At 37.5% G+C, this 17994-nt stretch overlaps 1 protein-coding gene across 1 annotated transcript in view; it reads left to right on the top strand.

Moving 5' to 3' along the window:
* The window catches only part of grin2ab (glutamate receptor, ionotropic, N-methyl D-aspartate 2A, b), a 66524-nt gene extending 55972 nt beyond the window's left edge, over nucleotides 1-10552 (top strand). The window contains exons 6-14 of the mRNA XM_043241594.1: nucleotides 414-616; nucleotides 889-1054; nucleotides 2030-2183; nucleotides 2285-2410; nucleotides 2611-2840; nucleotides 4509-4669; nucleotides 4801-4988; nucleotides 5852-6090; nucleotides 6512-10552. Coding sequence (XP_043097529.1) covers nucleotides 414-616; nucleotides 889-1054; nucleotides 2030-2183; nucleotides 2285-2410; nucleotides 2611-2840; nucleotides 4509-4669; nucleotides 4801-4988; nucleotides 5852-6090; nucleotides 6512-8293 — 3249 coding nt within the window. The 3' untranslated portion in view covers nucleotides 8294-10552. The remainder of the gene's footprint in view (nucleotides 1-413; nucleotides 617-888; nucleotides 1055-2029; nucleotides 2184-2284; nucleotides 2411-2610; nucleotides 2841-4508; nucleotides 4670-4800; nucleotides 4989-5851; nucleotides 6091-6511) is intronic.
* The last annotated feature ends 7442 nt before the right edge of the window (nucleotides 10553-17994 follow it).

The following is a 17994-nucleotide window of genomic DNA, read 5'->3' as shown; positions in this document are numbered from 1 at the left end:
TTTAAATAAATAATAAATAAAAAAAAAAATATATATATATGTACCGTGTGTGTGTGTGTGTGTGTGTGTATATATATATATATATATATATATATATATATATATATATATATATATATATATACACACACCCTAAAATCTAGATGTTAAAAACATTCTACAAGAGGGCGAATAAGGAAATAAGAATGACTGAAAGAAAAATAGACCTCGGTCTCAGTCTTTGAATGTGACTTATTTGCTTGCTGGATAAAATATACAATGTTTCTCTAATAACATTTCTTAGCTTTGCTTTGAAGAGCGTAAAATCACATTTTTGTCCCCAAACTTATAATAACAATAATAGAGGCCACTTCAGACAACCTCCAAACCTTGTTTATTTGTGAGCCAATATTTGTTTGTGTGTGTGTCTACAGATGGGACGTTGGGAAAACCACACGCTGAAGTTGAAGTTTCCAGTTTGGCCACGTTATAACTCGTTCGGGGACATGGATGCTGATGAGAACCACTTGAGCATTGTGACTCTAGAGGAAAGACCTTTTGTTATAGTGGATGATGTGGACATTCTTACTGGCACATGTATGCGCAACTCTGTACCTTGCAGGAAACATATTAAAGAGTGAGTTTTGTTTATTTAACCTTAAAGAAAAGCTATAGCAGCTCATACCAGTTTTGAATAAACTAACAGGTTCAGTAGCCATTGTACATCTTCTGTCTTAACCTTTAGCACGAGAGCTTTCTTTTCCTGGGGAATACAGAAATAATTGTGCAGTCTCTAATGTGGTTATGAACTTTTGTGTGTGTTAAATTTAGAACTTATTAGATTGAGTTATCTTCAGTCTTTCTCAGTATCAGCTGTTTTCTATATTGCTGTTTCTGTATATGCTACAGTAATACCACGGAGGGATCCTATATCAAGAAGTGCTGCAAGGGCTTTTGTATAGACATTCTGAAGAAGATTGCCAGAAATGTAAAGTTCACCTATGATCTTTACCTGGTCACAAATGGCAAACACGGCAAGAAGATCAATAATGTGTGGAACGGCATGGTGGGGGAGGTTAGTCACTTTCAATAACCTTATGAATTTATCATCAGTTTAATTGCAGGCACATAGATGTCAGTTTTACCTGGCTGTCAATGTATTTTTCTGTCTGTGTGTCTATATTAATCTATCAGGCTTTCGTCCCCCGCACTTTTTTGGGGGAAAAAATGCTTACATATTGGTTTTCAAGGGCCAATGTTAATAAATCTAGATTTGAATTCAATGAGATGTTTTATTGTATAAAAAATAAGGTGATTTGAAGCATTCTCATGTATTTATTTTTTCATTCATACCAGTCCAAAAAAAACTAGCAGTAAGATGACTTATGGCGTACCAGGAAATCCACTCAAATCCACTCAAATCATTTTATACAATAAACACACAGATGCGACAATATATTGTTTGTGTTTTTCAAGTCATCTTCAGGTAATAAATAAAATATAAAAATAATGTAGTACTTAATACAGTACTTTCAGCCTTATTCTTTGATTAAAAAATAGGTATAAAAAAACTTGTAAAAAATTGTATCTATCTATCTATCTATCTATCTATCTATCTATCTATCTATCTATCTATCTATCTATCTATCACGTTATCTGTGTCAATCTAATATGTCATCTGTCATGTCTGTATATCAGTTGTTCTGTCAGTCTTTTGTTCCATCTGTATATCAGTAATTTTCTTGTCTCTTTACTGTTCTCTCATTCTATTATATCTGTCTGCCTCTCTGTCATTCTGTTTATTATTCTATCAATCTGTTGTTCTGTTTGTCTGTATGACTGATTATATATCATTCTGTCTGGCTTTCTGTTTTTCTATTAGTCTTTCAGTCTTTTGTTCTGTATGTCTGTCTGTTCTAGCGCTATCTATCTATCTATCTATCTATCGCTTTGTCTGTGTCGTTTATCTGTCTGTCTGTATTCTGTGTTTTTCTGTTTCAGTCAGTGTGTTTTCTGTGTCTTGATGTGTTTTTTCTTCTCTGCTATATAGGTAGTCTATAAAAAGGCTGTAATGGCTGTGGGCTCATTGACCATAAATGAAGAGCGGTCAGAGGTCATAGACTTCTCTGTCCCATTTGTCGAGACAGGCATCAGTGTGATGGTGTCACGTAGCAATGGAACGGTGTCGCCCTCTGCGTTTCTAGGTAATAGATGAAATAATATCTTTGAAATCCCTCTGGAATCAGTGTGTTTTTTTATCTCTGCCTTCCTTCATGCATTCTCTCTATTCTCTCTCCTCCCTCAGAACCCTTCAGTGCTTCAGTGTGGGTTATGATGTTCGTCATGTTACTCATCGTCACAGCAATCGCTGTTTTCCTCTTTGAATTCATCAGTCCGCTCGGTTTCAATAGGAACCTGGCACAGGGCAAAGGTATGATACACAACCTCAACCACACAATCAGCCAACGTCTGCTTTGAAACAGCCAGAATACGTAGTTAAATTTTAAAATACCAGCATTAAAAATTTAAACAATAAGCACCTGGAGTAACCTGTAGATCCACAAGACTCTTATGACTTCCCACTTATTCTTAACTCCTACTCACTAACTTTCTTGTCTTGTATTTCTGTAGACCCTCATGGACCCTCCTTCACTATTGGAAAGGCTGTCTGGCTGCTGTGGGGTCTGGTGTTCAACAACTCAGTCCCAGTACAGAACCCCAGGGGCACTACCAGTAAATTTATAGTGTCCGTATGGGCCTTTTTCGCTGTGATCTTCCTGGCCAGCTACACTGCCAACTTGGCTGCCTTTATGATCCAAGAGGAGTTTGTGGACCAAGTAACAGGCCTTAGTGACAGAAAGGTAACATTTTGTGTATCATGAGCTGTCTTCTGCCTCACAAACCTATATTTATGTCTGTACCTGTACATTAGAATGGAACTAAAATATGTGCCAAGATTATCTGATAATTGTTCTGCTATTTAAATGTTTGAGATGTTTTTGAAAGAAGTCTCTTATGCTTAGCAAGGCTGCAATTATTTAATCAAAAACATTAAAAACGAATTATTTTCTATTATAACATATTTTAAAATGTGATACATTTCTGTGTGCACTCCAGTCTTTAATGTTTCAAAGTTTTTGCTGATCCTTCAGAAATCACTGTAATATGCTGATTTGCTGTTAAATAAACATTATTATTATTATTATTATTATTATTATTATTATTATTATTATTATTATTATTATTATTATTATCAATATTTAAAGCAGTTGAATTTTGAATGAATAGAAAACTTGATGAATACTTGAAGAACAATCAACATTTATCTGAAATAAGCTTTTTACACAACATTATACACTATATAATTTGAAAGCATGATGTCAGTATTTTTTTTATTTTAGAAATTAATGCTTTTATTTAGCAAGAAAGCTTTAAATTGATCAAAAGTGATAAAGATATTACTGATATTACAAATAATTCATATTTATGAATAGTAAGAATATCAACAAAAAAACCTGAACAGAAATCTACTCAGCTATTTTTAACATTATCATCATCATAATAATCATAATAACAAATGTATTTTGAGCCGCACATTTGAATGTTAGAATGATTTCTAAAGAATCATGTAACTGGAGTTAATGTAAAATCATGCCTTGAAATCACAGGAATAAATTACATTTTAAAATATACTCAAATAGAAAACAGTTATTTAAAATTTCATAAATATTTCAAAATTGACGTACTTTGGAGCAAATGCAGGCTTGGTTATGCAGAAGATATAATTATAAAAAAAATTAAATAAACTTTTAATGACCTCAAACTTTTGATTGGTAGTATATGTAGAGAACCTTTTAGGTAGTTAATGTGTTTTTTACTTTAATCATGTCTTATCTTGCATAGGGCACTGGCACACCCTAAGAAAATATATGCATACACCCCTGACAGCACTTGTCTTGTTGACACTGAAGTTCTAACTTAATATAAATATACACCTACATTTATAGACATCATCTTACTCTGGCTCTGCCAGCCATCTTAGCGATTATTTGTTGCTGAGCTCAGCACAAATCCATTGTGAGATTACCTTATCTATGGATGACACACTCTGTAAAAAGTAAAAATATGCAGTTGGTGCTACAGAAAGCTATTTCTATTTCTGCTTCTTTTTTTTCTTTTTGCTAGTGTAATCTAATGTATTCCAGTTCATTCAAATTGTAATAAATAATTTCTCTGACTTGAATAAAACCAGTTAATTTAGATGTTACCACATGAAGCACATTTCTCAGGCTACCTGACAAAACATATTTTACAGTGTGCTGTCTATTTGGCAGCTCGCTAGCTTTTGAGAAAGCATCCGTATGTCATTATAAATTTACAAGATGGAGCATCTGAACTACACCAGTTACTAGGTTTATCTCCCTGGATATGTTTCTGTATTTGAGCTTGTATTGATTCTCACCATGTAACTCTTAAACTTGCCCTCACTGTTATTCATGTAATTGATGTATTTTTTCTATCTTTTCTAGTTTCAGAGTCCCTATTCCTATTCGCCACCGTTTCGCTTCGGGACCGTGCCTAATGGGAGCACAGAGCGAAACATCAGGAAAAACTACCCAGACATGCACCAGTACATGGTGAAATACCATCAGACTGGAGTTCAGGATGCACTGGTCAGCCTAAAGACGGGGTACGGCTGGGATATGCATATTATTAGCAGTGCATGGTCAACAAGAATACTTCTGGTATATGTAATGTTGCTATTTCTTTATATACAAATATATATAAAAACCACTAATTGTGCTTTTTTGGTTTGTACAGTAAACTGGATGCTTTCATATATGACGCTGCTGTGCTCAACTATATGGCGGGGCGTGATGATGGCTGTAAGCTAGTAACTATTGGCAGTGGTTACATCTTTGCCACAACAGGGTATGGCATTGCCCTGCAGAAAGGATCCTACTGGAAACGACTGGTTGACCTTGCTATCCTCGGGATCATTGGAGATGGTATGTTTTCCTGCATTGCTACCTATTGTTCCCTTATTTTCATGACCTCCGTATTAAACACTAGCTCAGTTCCTAACCATACTGTGGGTCCTTGCTCTCTACGGTATTCAGCATCCTAAATGCAATGTAACTTCATAAAAGATTGATTTGAATCAAACTACAGAGAGAAAAAACACTCACCCAGATGTGCAGCATAAAAATCATGAAGTGCATTCAGTTGATCTGACCTTGAACATGAAACACTGATTCTCATTGTAAAACATATTCAAATAGCAAAATGTTATTTTAAATTGAAATTATATTTTACAATATTACTTTTTGTTTTCCCTGTATTTTTGATAAAGTAAATGCAACCTTGGTAAACATAGGACACTAAATGTTTGAATGGCACAAAAAGGTGACTAATAGCTAGGTCAAATGTGCAATTTGCTGTTGTCGTTGAAATAATATGCAAATGCAAGTTACAAATAAAGATTATTTTGTGTTTAAATAAAGATTCATTTTAGTGTTTTTACTTAAACATTTCACATTTAATTAATTTAATTTAAAAAAAATAACTAATTAGTAAATAACTAAATTGTGTAGTTCTTTTAGATGAAACCATTCTGCTATTCTTGTTCAATAAAAGACTGTAACTAAAAATATAGATTTTTTTAGTTGCATTTAATTTTTTATTTCACAATGCAACATTATTTTGCTGCCTATTTAACAACCTTTGCATCACTTGTTTGCCTGAAAAGCTTAAAAATGCAACCCAGGTAAACAGCTCGCTAGTGCTTGGAACAGAGCCAGAACGTGAGCCTGTTTTTTTTCTGTGAATCTGTGCATAAGCATTAACTGTGTGATGTTGTGTTGTGTATTAGGTGAGATGGAGGAGCTGGAGGCCCAGTGGCTGACTGGTATCTGTCATAATGAGAAGAATGAAGTGATGAGCAGTCAGCTGGATGTGGATAATATGGCTGGTGTGTTCTATATGCTCGCGGCTGCCATGGCTCTGTCGCTAATTACTTTTGTCTGGGAGCACCTCTTCTACTGGAGGCTACGTTACTGTTTCACTGGTCTCTGTTCTGGTCGGCCAGGAATTCTCTTCACTATCAGCAGGGTATGTCACAGAAACAATACGGTAAATTAACTAGAGAGGTTCCGTTGCTAAAGGCAACCATTATCTGCTCAATCTTGACATATTAACTTGTCGTGGTGGCTGTTTACCACAGTCATCTTAAAGCTTCATCAGTGGATTGCTGTTTATGTGCTGACAAACATTTTTTGCTGCGAAATAAGAAAGAGCTTATATAACAGAATATAATAGCACAAGCCACCATCTCTAGAATAAAGTTACAGTGTGCGGTTGTTTGTCACAGCTGGATATATTACTTTATTTCATTGGTTTATAGAGTTTCAGACCCCAGAAAAAATACAGCAGGACTATATTGAGAAATATTGTGCTAATATATACTTTTTGGTGTTAGCCCTGCACTTATGCACTTCTTTTATTAACCTTTTCCTTCCTGCTTCACCTATAGGGCATTTGGAGTTGTATTCACGGTGTCCATATTGAGATGAAGAAAGCCCCAGAGCTGGACTTTAGCCCTCAGGCCAACATGTTACACCTTCTGAAATCGGCTAAAGAGATCACCACCCTCGGCGTTACTTCACCCAAACGGCCCGTGAGTAGCATTCTCCGTCCTACCACGGGCTTGCTGGAGATTATGGATGGAGCAAAAGGCAACAACCTTGCCCAGAAAAATGCTCCTTATAGCAATGCCAGTACCATGCTCAGCAACCGTCACAAAGAGCCACTTAACAATACTCTGTTGCCAGGGCAACGTGCCCTGAGCTTGGCAGATGCTCAGCCAGGTGTTGCTGGAAACGGTGGCTCAGGAGGCGGAGGTGAGACCGCTCGACCCCCAGCCTCCAAGCCACGTGCTCTGTGGAAGAAGTCTGTGGAGACTCTGCGGCAGACCCAAGGTCCTGGGGGTAATTCTCCTCCATCTTCCCCGCAGCCCACTGAGACCCTACCTATGAAGAGTCAGCGCTACCTGCCTGAAGATGCGCCCGCCCGCTCAGATATGTCAGATTGCTCCGGCCGCGTGGATTTGCAGAAGCAGCACAAGTTAAAAGAAACGCTTCGGAAACGGAACCGCCTACCGCGAGATCTGAGCGACGTGGAACTTTCAACTCTGCGCAGCCAGCCCAGCCAGCAGAGTAACCACAGCGCTCAAATCTACTCTCAGAGCAGCCAGGGGAGTCAGATTTATACCATTGACTCTATTGATCAGGAGCATGGCCTGCACTACCCAGATATCTTCAGTGATCACCGCGATAACAAGCACCGGCCGCCCTCTTCCTCCGAGCAGCAGCCAATCCTGCAGCTCAACAGCAGTCTGCTCTCCCAGGCCCATGAACCGGACGTCATGCAAACCGCAAGCGCGAAGGATAAGAAATACAACACGTATGGAAAGCCCGGCGGTGCAGGGACCATTACCGGCGGGCCTGGTTCTACTCAGGATCCACGACAGACGCACTGCCGTAGCTGCCTGTCAAAAGTGTCCAGTTACTCTGGGCTTTACACTGTACGGTCCCCTCAGTACCGCTGCGATGCCTGTCTGCACTCCGCAAACCTGTATGACATCAGCGAGGATCAGTTTCTCCATCCAGATGGACGGGGCATTGGCGGCGGAAGTGTTGACAGGGCCTTCTCTCCTTTTCTCCCTCAGCCTGATGCTTCCTTCACAGCCTATCTTCCCCAGAGTGACCAAGAGGGCGACGGACTTATTAGTCACTACCAGAACGAGGGTGTAATCATCCGCCAGCACTCGTATGAAAACCTACCCCAGAAGAACTCCTCACGGCGGGTCAGTCTGCAGGACAACACACCCTACGCCAACGTACCTTCGGCGACTCTGATCCCCGACAAGCCCCCAAAAAACCAGTCGGTTCACTTAAACCACACGCTTGCGGGGGTGGGTGTCAGCGGACTTGGGATCGGCCGTCGCAGCAAGTCGATGTATCCGGCACGCCCAACGGAAAACCCGTTCCTCCAGACGCTCCGTGACGACCAGCGTCTAGCTCACGGCCGCAGCTCCACAGACATTTATAAGCAGCTCGTGCCACTCACATTAGGCCAGGCTGATGGCAATGTGCTCGGCATGGGGATGCCGACCCCTGACATCTATTACTCCGAGCATGTCATGCCTTATGTAGCCCCTCCCCCTGTCGGCACATACACTGCTCCCAGGGCATTGAGCGCTGGGGGAGCTCGGCGTGTCTACAAGAGAATGCCGAGCATCGAGTCTGATGTCTGATGGAGAGTGCGATGTGGTCTGGAAGACTATGAAAAGACATGCATGGATATTTCCACCAGGATATGTGGAACTCGTGGAACTCTCGGCGGGATTGTAAAGCTTTTTGACTATAAGGCAAACAAGTCTGGAATATATTTTGTTTCCCTTCTTGGACTTATCTGTCTGAACAGAAGTCAAGTCAAGTAAAGTTCAACTTTACATCAGGTCCTCCCCTCTAGTCGAGCGGCAGCTCTGTGTCTTCCAGAAAACATCAGAAGTAGTGGGCAGGACGCTCTCGCGCCTTCGAGCAAAGGAAGAGCGGCAAAAGCTGCTTGGAAGTACAGGGGGCAGCTCCAAAGAGTTTCCTTTTTCACGCAACACAAGCAACCAAAAAATCGAGTAAATAAAAAAAACATGAGTGAATACCCACATTCTGCACTTTTACACACACAAAAACACACACACTCACACGCACATGCAAGAGGCACAAATGATCTCAAACTATCTCGACAGTGTAGGTATAAACTAGAATCTCTTTTGACCAAAAAAACCCAGAACATCATGTGCAGTGTAATTAGCATAAATAATGACAGGCGTGCACTTGCACACAATCACATGCTCTGAAATAAATAATCGCTTGGCAGATTCTAACCTGATTGAGTTTTTGGAAAGGCGGCAGAACATCTGTTACACTGTTTGAACGGCTTATAAATGCATGTACGAATGCATTTCGATGTAAAAGCTGCGCCGAAGCACGGTCCACAAAGACTGCTGAGTTCAAAGATTAGATTTCCATTCCAGCCTGAACTGTGACAAAATGCACTACCTGTATGATTAGTCTCGGGTATAATCTCTGAAATCAAGTACGTTAGAGGATTTCAGAGAAGGAAAACTCGATGCACACAAGGCCTGCAACTCGTTCGTGTCTCTGAGGACACCAAATGGAAAAAGTCTCTGACCCTCCCCACCCATGAATCCGTCCGTACCATGCCTGCATGCAGAGCGCAAACGCAGGAAGACACTCCTCTGCTCACAGCACAACAGTGTAGTAAGTGTCAATGTTCATTCATCTAAATTTTATCATGTTAAGCATATTTCTATAGTTGTCTAGAATATTGAAAAAAGTGATAGTCAATTTTTACAGTTTTCTACACTGCCAAATATTTGAAAAAGGTGTGCCAAGTGTATTTATTGTGTTATAGAGAGGAAATGCAGGGAAAACAGGTATACCATCTTTTTTGTGGTCGTAAGGGACTCAGAGAATGCGTAGAAAATGTAAAAGCCCACACCAACTAATGATGTCAATACAGAACCACCGATATAAAAAATTCCTGTTTGCCTCGAACACACAAACACATCACTTCCTGTAGAATCCAACCACATACTTCACAAATATTTTTGGTTGTTTTGAATTATAATGGTCGTTCCAGCGATATGCACAATATCAGGTTGCAATATTATATTTATGTATGAAATTTCCTAGTTTTAATATGTTTTACTATTAGTTCCTTTCATTTTACGAATTGTTATACATGTGGAATTAATTTATTAATGTGATTTAATTGCGTATATATATTTAAAAGAAAAAAGATAACAGCATGTTAATCTTCTCTATGGTCAAACTTTTAGAATTGTTCTTTTTTGATTTTGATGTGAATGGGAGTATATGTTTACAGTGAATGTGAAAATATGGATTCATCTCAGATGTGATTTTGATTCTCATTTGAATACAAACATAAAACTGTCGTATGACCAAACGCTTACTGGGATCACCTTTCTTTGCTGTGTTTTCAGTAAACGCGAAGTAAGGAGGTTAACCTTTCAGGGTACATACTGGCTTTATACATACCACACAAACACGGTTTGAGAATAATAAAGAATATATTGTGGCTTTAGAAAAGAGAAGCATTTTTCTTAAGGTCAGTCTGTCATATGCTACACGTCTGCCTCTAACCATTTCCATTCTGTATCCGGACAGGCCTTCTTGTTTACACTTTCAAGAAATATTCAAATTAGCCGTTTGTTTTTAACCTCATTAATGTCTATGAAATACTAGCATATTCATATTTTGGATTTCATACCAGCCTCCATGGAAAAGGCCATGTCTGTGTGCATCAACATCTCACTTGAATGTAGACAACAACAACAACTAGATCCAAGAAACAGTAGGATATTTTAATGTCCCGAGTAGATGGGTTGTGATTAGATTGTAGAGGTTTACACAGCCGGTATGCATTTGTATTTCCAGGTAGATTTTGAATAAATCTATTTGCACATTGATCTGTTTCACATCATTTTACCATCCCTTCCATTATGCAAATTTAGACCAATTTACACTTGCTTGATCCCCTGCTAGAATTCAAAATAGTGTAATAATGTTAAATTATGATAATGTCGAGTCTCATTCCTCACAAACATTGTGCTCTATTTCTGCAATTGGTAGCGATTTAGGATCTGAATTTGTCATAAAATTAAAGAGTTCCTTGTGTTAAAAATATGAAATTAGCGTTTACTGTAACTATAGTCATTTATAGGTTGAAAACGGACACAATAGCCAAATACGTGCAACATAAAACTCATTTGTCTCGCTATTTATATTTGTAATGTAATCATTTCCATGAATAAGTAACATTTAAAAGCTACTTATTTTTTCCCCATCAGGTTGTTTAGCATACAGCAAGTCATTTATGTTCTGCCGAAGAAAATGTAATAGAAAAAGGCAAATGGTGGGATTTATCTGCTACTGTTTTTCAAAATTCCCCATGAAATGCAGTAGTCAACATTTGAAGTGGGTCAAAAAGGTTAATTAAAATTGATAAGACGACAAGAACACATTTTGGTTTTTGGTTTAACGTTTTTATAAACTTTTAGTATCACTTGGGACTATTTAGGTTATTTTGAAAAGCCCAGTAACAGTATGGTTCATTCTTTTAGGTGAAATCTGACTCTGCTGAATCAAAAATCAGCCGAGTAGACAGACGAGTAGTCCTCAGGTTGTGAAACTTTAATCAGGTTGTTTTTCACACATTTTGGCCAAATATTTGCTTTGTAAAATTAAGCTACATAGGACATTTTGTTGTGTAAATCTGATTTGTTTTTCTCTGACCTAATTGTAGAAAACAGCTGCTTTTTGTTAAGTTAATCAGCTAACTTATAATCAGTGGGAAATTGCTGATTACATTACCACTTGTCGAGAAACAACTGAACAATCTTTTAGTCTCCTCACAAACACATGTGGTGCATATCCATGCAGAAAGCAGCACCACAATGTTGCACTGTTCTAAACCGTTAATTAGCATTTTAAAAAATAATTTTCAGCTTTCCGAAAAGTCAAATGATCAGACTTATAATGTCCATAGAAAAAATGTAGGGAACCTCTGACAACGATTCTGTACATTACAAAGGCCAATGTATAGGTAGTGTCAGTAAGGTCTATAACTTATATTTAATGCTGACAACCCTTCATCATTTTTCAGGTTTGCCTCTGTCATAAGCCTGGTCATGTTGTTGCAGGGAAACATGAAATAGCACATACCTTTTAAATTAAACATAATTGTGTAGATAACAGCTACATGATGGGCTTCTGGCAGATCTTTCAAAACAATTTTGCATTTGATTTTTATTCTTTTCTCTTTTTTTCCCTTGTAATTTGTAGTTGCCAAAAGATCCTGACAAATGTGGCATCTTGTGGCACTGCAGTTGGCTCAGAGAAGGAAGAATTGCTCTGATTTCAGCACAACTAGTATTTATGTTCTTAAAGGGATAGTTCACCCATTAATTCACCTTTGTGTGTTTCCAAACCTGTATCTACTTCTTTCTTGTGCTGAACACGGAAGAATATACTTCAAAGAATGTAGGTAACCAAAGTTGAGTTCCCTAGTTTTTAATTTTCTTCATCTCCTCCTCGATATACTATGGAAGTCAATGACTACCAGCAACCAAAACTTTACCATATCTTGTGTGTGTGTGTGTGTGTGTGTGTGTGTGTGTGTGTGTGTGTGTGTGTGTGTGTGTGTTCATTCATGCATGTGAGCACAACAGAAGAGAGAAAATCATACAACTTTGAAACAACGATGACTACATTTTTGGGTGAACTACCCCTTTAATAGTCACTTTATCAGCATTTTTGAGAGTGTCTTATAAAGAACAGCTGCATTATTCTACACCAATTTCTGCATAAAAAAAAGTCTACAGGTATCATTTATCTGTATACACCCACATAGATTAGGTTTTTTGTAAGAACAGCAAAGCTGCATTTATTGAATTAAAAACAGTAATATTGCGAAATATTACAATTTTAAAGAACATTTTCTACTTTAAAGTGTAATTTAGCCCTGTGAGGGTGAAGCTGAATTTTTAGCAGTCATTTCTTCTTCGGTCTTCAGTGTCATATGATCCTTCAGAAGTCATTCTAATGTATTCTAATAAATGCAGCCTTGATGAGCATGAGAGGCTTAATTCAAAAACATGATAAAACGTTTAATTAGTCCAAACTTGTGACTGGTAGCTACTGTATATATAATTATCAGTCCTTACAATAGCACAGATTAGTATTTGTGCAAGGTAGACTATATAGTACAAGTAGGCTGATGTCCTGACAATAGACTAATGTGTGTACACTGGGAATATACAGATGCTGTTTATGTTTACTGTTGTCACAGATATGTGTGAGGACTTTGTGGGATTGTTGTGTCTTAGTAGGCAATGTATCTGATTATTCATTCAGACTAATACCACTATTGTCCTGCTTAAAGGAGAAGTGTGTAACTTCATTAGACATTAAAACTGCTGTCATACGATGATCATTTGATGGTGTTGAAATTACACACTTTAGCTTTACGTTTTCTGGGATTAAAAAAAAGAATAATTTAATTTGCCCTTCTTTTGCAGTATCATAGAGAACTGATCAGATTTAAAAATCCTTCTTTTTGTTTTAAAAAACGTTTTTTTTTAATATAATGCATAATGTAACAAAATCCAATGATAAAATAATTTTCTCAATGTCTAATAAAATTCAGAAAAAAAGCAATTAGACTTGGTTTAACAAGTATTTACTGGCTGAATTGTATCATATAAAGACATATAATCAATTTTCATATGTTTCCTAATGCTTTTTTCCGCAGTGGTATTTCATAATGTCCATGCATCCATTTCTGTATCCATTGAGACCCTGTGGTCTGAAATAAAGGATAGTGATCATTTCTAGTTTTATTTCTCCATCACCGTTTTGTTCATAGAGGCTTAACAGACCGCTTTGCCTGCTTTACAGATTTCCACCAGATGTGACCTACTATTTCTTGAGAGCACTTTAATGGCAGGGAATGCACTTTGTAAGAGAACCTCAATGGGAGAATGTAAGTGCACTACAGAACTGTTTGATTTTCAATGGTATAATTTAGATGATTTTATAATGACTTGGGTTGTCATTTAACACACTTTAGGCCATACCACAGCATTATATGGTTCCAGCCCATATAACTAATGATACAAAGCATGTTACAGTGTTAATGAAATAGTACAAGTCCATTAATATTCCTGAGCATGGCTTATATTCATTTAATTTCAGTTAAAAAAATTTTTTATTTAATTTATATTTGTTTAATTTATTTCACTTTAGCAGTTCTGTTCACACTTTCAGTTAGTTATTTTAATATGTGAAAGTGACAGCTGGATTGTTTCTATTAATCAACGCAATGTAGTATTTCTATACTATTGTAGTATTTATATTTCAAATTGGCTTTGTTTCCTTCAATTTTATATTAGCTTAGATTTTTGTAATTTTTCATTATATATTTCTATTAGCTTAAGCATAGCTTAAACACTGTTATCCATTTTTATTCTTCATTTTAAACTAACTTCAGGTAGCTTCCAAGGCTTTATATGGTAACACTTTACAGTAAGGTTCACTATTTACTACATTAATTAACATGCACTAAGAATAAACAATTTATTAATCTTAGTAATTTTGGCATTTACTAATGCATTACAACATTAAGATTAGTTAATGCACCGTGAACTAATATGTACAAGCAATAAACAACTATTTTCATAAAACAACATTAACAAGAATTAATAAATAGTGTAATAAATGCATTGGTCATTGTTTGTTCACGGTAGTTAATACATTAATGTAGATATGTACGTTTACAAATGGCACCATAATTGAAAGTGTTACCATATATATTTAATCTACAGTTTTTCATCTACTATTCACATATTTATTTAGATATTTAATCTAACATTAGAACATTTATATATATTTTTAATGATAAGAACACCATAGCAATTTTTGTTGGATACTTAAAGCCTTTTTTTATTATTTAAGTACTCTCTCCATTGCTCTCTTGCCTGTTCTGTAATTTTCACGTTTTCATTCCATCTCTCTCTCTCTTTCTGTTTTATTCTTTATTTATTAATTACACTTTTGACAGTTATATTTATAATATCTGTTATGTTTTAATGCATATCAAGGACCAAACGCCTCCATACATTCCCACTCCGGAAATCTGGAGTCCGCATCTCTCTCAGTGTGTATGAATGTGTCATAGTGTGTTTAGTGATGCACACGGGTGAAAGCATTACTTTTACTCATCACTGGGCACTAAAAGGTCCAGATGTATTGTGGTGAGACTGAGAGGAGTCAGTGTGAAGGGCATGCGAGAGTCTACCGAAGGAGTTTTCAACATTTGTTCTGCTTCGAACAAACAGCCTCGAATACACAGGCGTTAATCTCCAGTCAGATCGTCCTAATCTAATTAATCGTGACATGATCCATATGCACAACTATATAGCCTGCAGTAAAACAGCACACAGGCTCTGACATGTTTACATTGATGCCTATCAGAAAAAAGAGGGGAGCTGGAGATAATTACTCACGCGCGTACAAGCACATGTCAAAAAAATAAAAGAACGCCGTTAAATGAATCAAATTTGAAGAATTAGCATAATTAAGGCCCTAATGTGGACATATGCACCGTTCCCTCCAGCAGAAGAAGGGCTATAATATGCTCACTCATTAGCATTTACACTCACACATGACTTTCATACGCTGGATTGCTGTCAGTAAGTACTGCAGAAGTTCAGTCTGCGTCTAATCACGCGTGTGCGTTTCGCCGCGCGACTGCGATCATGTGAGCGCACGTTCGTTTGAGCTTAAACGGAGAGGTCAGCGACTCCAAATAAATCTGAGAAGCGCGCCTGCCGTAAAACCCGATTAACATTGTATTATCGTGTCACTAACACGGAGCTCGTGAAGAAGTCGAGGGATTTGTTCCTCGCAAGGTCTGTGTGGGGGCTCGCAAGGAAAGCGAGAGACCCAGATCTATCCATTTTTAGATGTAAGTCATTTCTCATTGGCTTAATCTACTGTGAGACATTGAATGTTCATGTAGTGTTAGGTGTGTACTGTATCTCGCTCGTGTGGGTGTATACGTGTGTGTGTGTGTGTGTGTGTGTGTGTGCGCCAAACGGGAGGAACGGAGATGATGCTGATGAGTTTTCTTCTAGGTTGCAGTTTCGAAAGAATGAGTGTGTTTGTGAGCGAGTATTTCTGAGCTTTTGCCAGAAGAGCGCGCTCTGCCTACACATAGAAGAACCCATGAAAATTCATAAGGGCGCGACGCCTACTCTCCAATACTAAAAATACAGAGGAAGATAGTTGGAGGCAAGAGAGGGAGGGAGGAAGAGAGAGAGAGAGAAGGAGGAAGAGGATGACGTTCGGCGAGCAGGGGAGCGTTGCACACGTGGTGCACCATGCAAGGGTTTCTCCTTTCAAATTCCACTCTCAGAGTCGCAACCTTTTATGATCGTCTGCGTGTGTGTGTGTGTGTGTGTGCGTGTGTGAGCGCGTTTCGGATAGATGTGTGAGACTTTCCTTCCAGGCCTCCATATGTGGTGTGACCAAAACGCCACATGTCACTCATTATGTGGCGAATTAAAGTACAGGATATTGGAACTGGTGCACGTTTGAAGTCGACATGAAATTAAAATGGACCATACTTACTTTGGGGCTTTCTTGAGTTGAGTTTCTCTGTCACTGCATGTTATACCAAATTGTTATTTTTTAGCAATTCAGATATGCAGGCCCATTTTATATGATCCAATTCATTATAGATATAATTATGTTGAGGTCTACATTTTTAAAATATATGTGTGTGTTTGTGTGTAATATATCTCACACACACACACACACACACACACACACATATATATATATATAAGGATGCAATTTTATCAATTCCATATTATTATTATATTAAAGAAATGTGATATTTTAGTGTGCATTTACATCATACATTTTACCAAACAATAAATAATAATGCATAATAATTCAATAATACATTTTATTACATACGATGTATATAATTTTTTAACCAAGTATAAACACATGAACTTGGTTATTGAACATTTACATGCATTTAATACATTTAAGGTGCATAACCACGTAGGCATTTACCATAACATTTGACTTGTGATCTCAATGATTCAAAAGATGATTGCAGTGTATTTATGTATTTAACCTACAGTAAGGTATTTAATGCCGCATAATGAGTAAATTATAGTTCATTAAGAACCCCATCATAATGCGTTATGCATATAGGCTTCATGTGCAGTGCAAGTTATTTCATATTAACTTTGGAGGCATTTTAAAACTAAACAAGTAAACAATATTAAACCCACTATATTGCATGTGAACCCAATAATGTGTGAATGTGCGCTTCTCTGTGTGTGTGTGTGTGTGAGAGGAAGAATGAGTGTGTGTAGGCTTGCAAATATTTTTATGTGCCCAGAGAGTGTCAGTCTATGAGAATACATTCATTCATAAAGTCACTTGGGAAAGAGACCGCACATATAAAGCAAAGTTATGACTCTAATTATGCGTTCAAAAACACCAAATGGGAACTGTTTATGCAAATGCACATGCAAATTAGTGTTATTTTAGGTGAGTTCCCAGTTGGAGCCAGAAGTCAAAATGTTTGGATTAAATATAGTACCATTAGACATGCCATCGAGCAGAACGTGATGAAATTTCATTTCGATACAATAAAACAGTAATACTCTGTGGAATGGAAAGGACATAAATGGATGCATATTCGGTAAGCCTGAAGTGTATCTAACAAACACTCTCGGCTGCATGGCCAAAAGTATGTGAACACCGTGCTTCAATTAACAGATTTAGATATTTAGCTGCACATTATTTACAGGTGCATAAAATCAAAAGTGCAACCAATATCCTTTTCAGGAGAATGGAGCCCTTCTCTGTTTCAGCATGATGGTGCACAAAGTGTTTTACTGAGTCTGGTGTGGAAGAACTCGTGCAAAGTCCACAGCCCAATCCTACTGCACTCTTTTGGGATATCTTTGGCTGTGTGCCATACCCCATCACCCGACATCAAAATCTGACCTCACTGATGCTCATGTCTGAATGGGAGCAAATCCCTGCAGCCATGTTCCAACATCTTGTGGAGAGTCTTCCCAGAAGAACAGAAGCTGTTAAATGTTCAGCAAGCGCATATGGGCGAGATGTTCTGCTGTTTACAGATTTTTGGCAACGAAGTGCCAACACTTTAAAAAATTATTCAGTGGCTTTGTAAATATCACAAAAATAAATAACTAGCATAATAAAATCTCTCATTGACGTGAAAGATTGTGTTGGGCATATCAAAATAAATGGCTAAAGTCTGGTCTAAAATGTACACACGTTATTTAGAAAAAATACAGTT

Source organism: Puntigrus tetrazona, chromosome 1 (genome assembly GCF_018831695.1).
Source record: "Puntigrus tetrazona isolate hp1 chromosome 1, ASM1883169v1, whole genome shotgun sequence".
NCBI classification, from domain to species: domain Eukaryota; kingdom Metazoa; phylum Chordata; class Actinopteri; order Cypriniformes; family Cyprinidae; genus Puntigrus; species Puntigrus tetrazona.
Note: the sequence above shows the minus strand (reverse complement) of the source record. Positions and strands in the feature narration are given on the sequence as shown.